Source organism: Thunnus albacares, chromosome 10 (assembly GCF_914725855.1).
Source record: "Thunnus albacares chromosome 10, fThuAlb1.1, whole genome shotgun sequence".
NCBI lineage: Eukaryota > Metazoa > Chordata > Actinopteri > Scombriformes > Scombridae > Thunnus > Thunnus albacares.
Genome location: NC_058115.1, coordinates 2,464,614 through 2,468,205, shown reverse-complemented (window position 1 = coordinate 2,468,205; position 3,592 = coordinate 2,464,614). Strand labels below are relative to the sequence as shown.

The window sequence follows — 3,592 nt, the reverse complement described above, 5'->3', positions numbered from 1 at the left end:
AAACTGAAGCAATACCTGGACACACAATATATAGCGCTTGGTGGCGCGCTTAAGAGGGTCAGGTGACCATGGACTATACCATCAACATTGTATGAACTGATATTTTATGATTTATTTTGGTTTGGGGGTATTGGGCCATCGCTGTATGGAGGGCGATTAGTGCCATTTTTCCTGTATACAAAGTATATCATTGATTTTTGAATTAATGTTCGTTGTGTTGTCAAATTTGACTGTAGGAGTCTGTAATTTGGTAATTGGTTTGCCCGGGGGAGGGGCTAAGAATATATAAGGGGGAGCTCTGCTCATTTAGGAGGTTGGGTTTTTGGTCATGGCTAAGTAACAATGTGGGTGATGAGCTGCCAGTAGGAAACCTGTCGTGTAAATACTTTTTTTTTTCTTATTGGGTTTTTCCCACTCCTGCACTGTAAATATTTTTGCCACTCTTGTTTGGGGAACTTGGTGTGAATAAAAAAATCACCACGCTGAAGTTTCTCATCGTCTGAGCCATCATTGAAAGCGAACCCGTGACAGTCCCACTTTGTTCTTATGAGCTATGTTTCAATCTAGCAAACTCTTTGTGATAACATACCTCACTCCCAACTTCTCCGCAGGTACCGCTCTTCATCCCAGTGGTGTTTTGTCTCACATGCTTCTTCATGGTCTTCCTGTCTCTGTACTCGGACCCAGTCAACACAGGGATTGGATTTGCCATTTCCCTTACTGGCATCCCTGCCTACTATATCTTCATTTACTTCGACCACAGACCAAAGTGGCTTCAGAGGGCTTTAGGTAACTCATAACTATCAGGCACTAATACAATGGATCTTTACATTCATCTGCACATACGACATTGGGATAGATGGATCATTCTGGGGACACAAGGTCTTGCTGTACTTTTTCTTTCATGTTTCAGTTTTACAAAATTGTTACTTATTGTTACCCTGAAGTACCCTGATAAATATGTGAAGACATTTGGAAAATAATGCTGTAACTGTATCTGAGGCTTCCACCTAGCATATCTGAGTGGAACATTTCTGTAAAGGGTTCACTTAGTAAACTATGACAGTTATTCAAAAAAAACAAACAACTATATTAAATATGGATATTTTTGAAGAAAAAGCTGAAAAACTACACCCAGTTAAAAAAAAAAAATCATATTCTTGTCACCTTCCAAGGGTAGGTTTGATGCCGTTCTTACTTTGGCCTGGTGAAGGCTCTGACTACAATATTAAAAACATTTTCTTTAAACCCAGGTTCTTTACAGACAAATGGTTCTTTGTGTTTGCCTTTCAAATGACATTTACAAAAGCTAGTGAAAAGAAAAAAAAATCTCCTAAGGTTATGGTCTTAGGTAGAGCTCTATCTGTGGAGAACCCTTATGAAATCCTTTTTTTTTGATTGTATAACGTCATTTTAAAACCAGATTATACTGAATTCTGTCCTATTTGATGGACTTAAAATAGAGACTTAAATAGTTCAGCTCACTCTGCCTAAGAATTCAAAGATAATCATGGAAGGAGAGCAAGCTGGCAAACCCTCAGCTAACAAAGCATGTTCATTTTGCAATGCTAATAAGCTCTGGCTAATGTGCTAATAGTATCTTATTTCTGTTGTAGCTTAAAATGTGCACATTCCCAGGTTATCTTTTTCCTTGTTTGTTTTCCAACCAAACAATCTCATTAGGTTAACATGTGTCAAGCAGTTTTCCTTATATAAAATGAGAGATGACATCATTATGTTTTTTTTTTTTTTCTGTCCTCAGATTCCTTCAACAGAACCTTACAGATCCTCCTGGAGGTCGTTCCTGCTGAGCAGTAATGGCACGTACACACCACATCACCTCTTTGCTCCCTTCAGATCACATATATACTGAGCTGAAGTCAGAAAAGTGAAACTGGTTCCTCATTTTACTGCTAAAACTGCTACTGCTACTACAGAGAGTGGAAATTAAATACTGTATGTCTGTGCTAAATGTGAGTTTACATAATGTGTTTTGATAAAAAATTTTCATGTTGAAAGAAGTGAAAATTATTTTTTATCCACATAGTTATTTTTTGTGACCATTTGTGATTATTTATGTATCAGTAAATGCTCACCTGATTACCATTCTCTTCTCAACAACCCACACTAACTGTGTGACCTGAAAGAGCAAATCACTGGACATGATATGAACACTAGGCCTTATGCAAGAAACACTCATACGAACAGATTTGTGCTTTTAAGAAAATTTGTGGCATTCATCAATTTTTTCATACTAAGAATTTTCTTAAGGGTATAAATGGGATTTAGGAGTGCTCCAGACTTGTCGTACGAGTCCTGATCAGACAGTCACTGATGTCTCTACAGGGGAGCAACACTTGTAGTTTAAATATGATACCAAAATCATCTAAATAAAATAGCCTATATAACTAAAACTAAATTCACCATATTATTATAATGGCATATTTTGGCGCAGCAACTTCTACATTTCAGTAGTTGCCTCTTTCTGCATCTTTCTGCATGTCTCTGTCCAGTAGGATCATCTTCTGTTGCAGCTGATAGTATAAGATTAACTGTTATATTCTCTTGTCTAAAATCTCTGGGACTGTCACATCCCCTGACCACCTCCCATCATGAGCGCTTTGCTTTAGAAAGACGTATATAGGCATTCATGTCAAAGCATTCCCTCTTTATTTCTGTCCCACTACAGTGCTGCTCTATATCGTTGTATTAATATTTTCTAATTGTTTCAGGTCCCCTACTGACGCTCCTAAACTTATTATGTTTTTGTCTGCTGATATCTGGAAACAGAACTGGAAACGGTGTGAAATTCTTGTTTTTACTCTTTGGTAACATTTCTGTGAATGAAACTCGCCCACAAACAGAAGCAGAACACGAAGCCTTACATTTTAGAGGCATTGATTAAGCTAACGATCACATCTCATGAACATTCATCTCCTCATAAACAGGTGACATTCATCAGGCAGAAATGAGAGATTTTCAACAAGTTCAGGCACTTAAGAGAGTCTGTTGAATCCAACTTGGAGTACTTTTTATGAGCAAACCTCACAGAAAAAAGTCAGAGGGTTTTAGGATAAGAATATGAAAATGTTCTTGCATGAGACTGTCTGGATGAATGTGGTTTATTATAGAGTATGACACTGATTGTTTTTAGAGAGACTTGTCCCGAGTTACCACTGTTTTCTTGAATTATAAGCTACTACAAACTCAAAGGTGCACCAGTCACAGAAAGATGTTAAATAAGCATCATGTCTTAAATTTGAAATGTCATGCCTTATCAATAAAAACTAAGCAAAAAAAATTGCAAATTCCCAGTGTGTGTAGCTCTGTTTTAGTCTGCAGCAACTCTTCAGAAAAATATCTGCTGCTAAATGCTCCACTGTGTTCACCACAGGGTGTCTGCACACTTTTTCACATCAAATTTATGCTAAGACCTTTTTCAGTAAATGCAATAACCTTTCCACAGCAGAATGTATGTATGTTTGGGCTGGATGATATGTTTTAATTTGAGATGTTTTATTGATATGTATCTCCACATAACAAAGATATGCAAAATCACATATAAAAGTTTAAAAATATAATAATCAAAATG

At 36.9% G+C, this 3,592-nt stretch overlaps 1 protein-coding gene across 2 annotated transcripts in view; it reads left to right on the top strand.

The window, feature by feature from the left end:
- The window catches only part of slc7a11 (solute carrier family 7 member 11), a 28,796-nt gene extending 25,835 nt beyond the window's left edge, over positions 1–2,961 (top strand). The window contains exons 11-13 of one of the 2 annotated variants that reach the window (XM_044363485.1): positions 612–789; positions 1,763–1,820; positions 2,733–2,961. In XM_044363485.1, coding sequence (XP_044219420.1) covers positions 612–789; positions 1,763–1,818 — 234 coding nt within the window. In that variant the 3' untranslated portion in view covers positions 1,819–1,820; positions 2,733–2,961. Of the gene's footprint in view, positions 1–611; positions 790–1,762; positions 2,030–2,732 lie in introns of those variants that run through there. The other variant, XM_044363484.1, reaches the window with a different exon arrangement.
- The last annotated feature ends 631 nt before the right edge of the window (positions 2,962–3,592 follow it).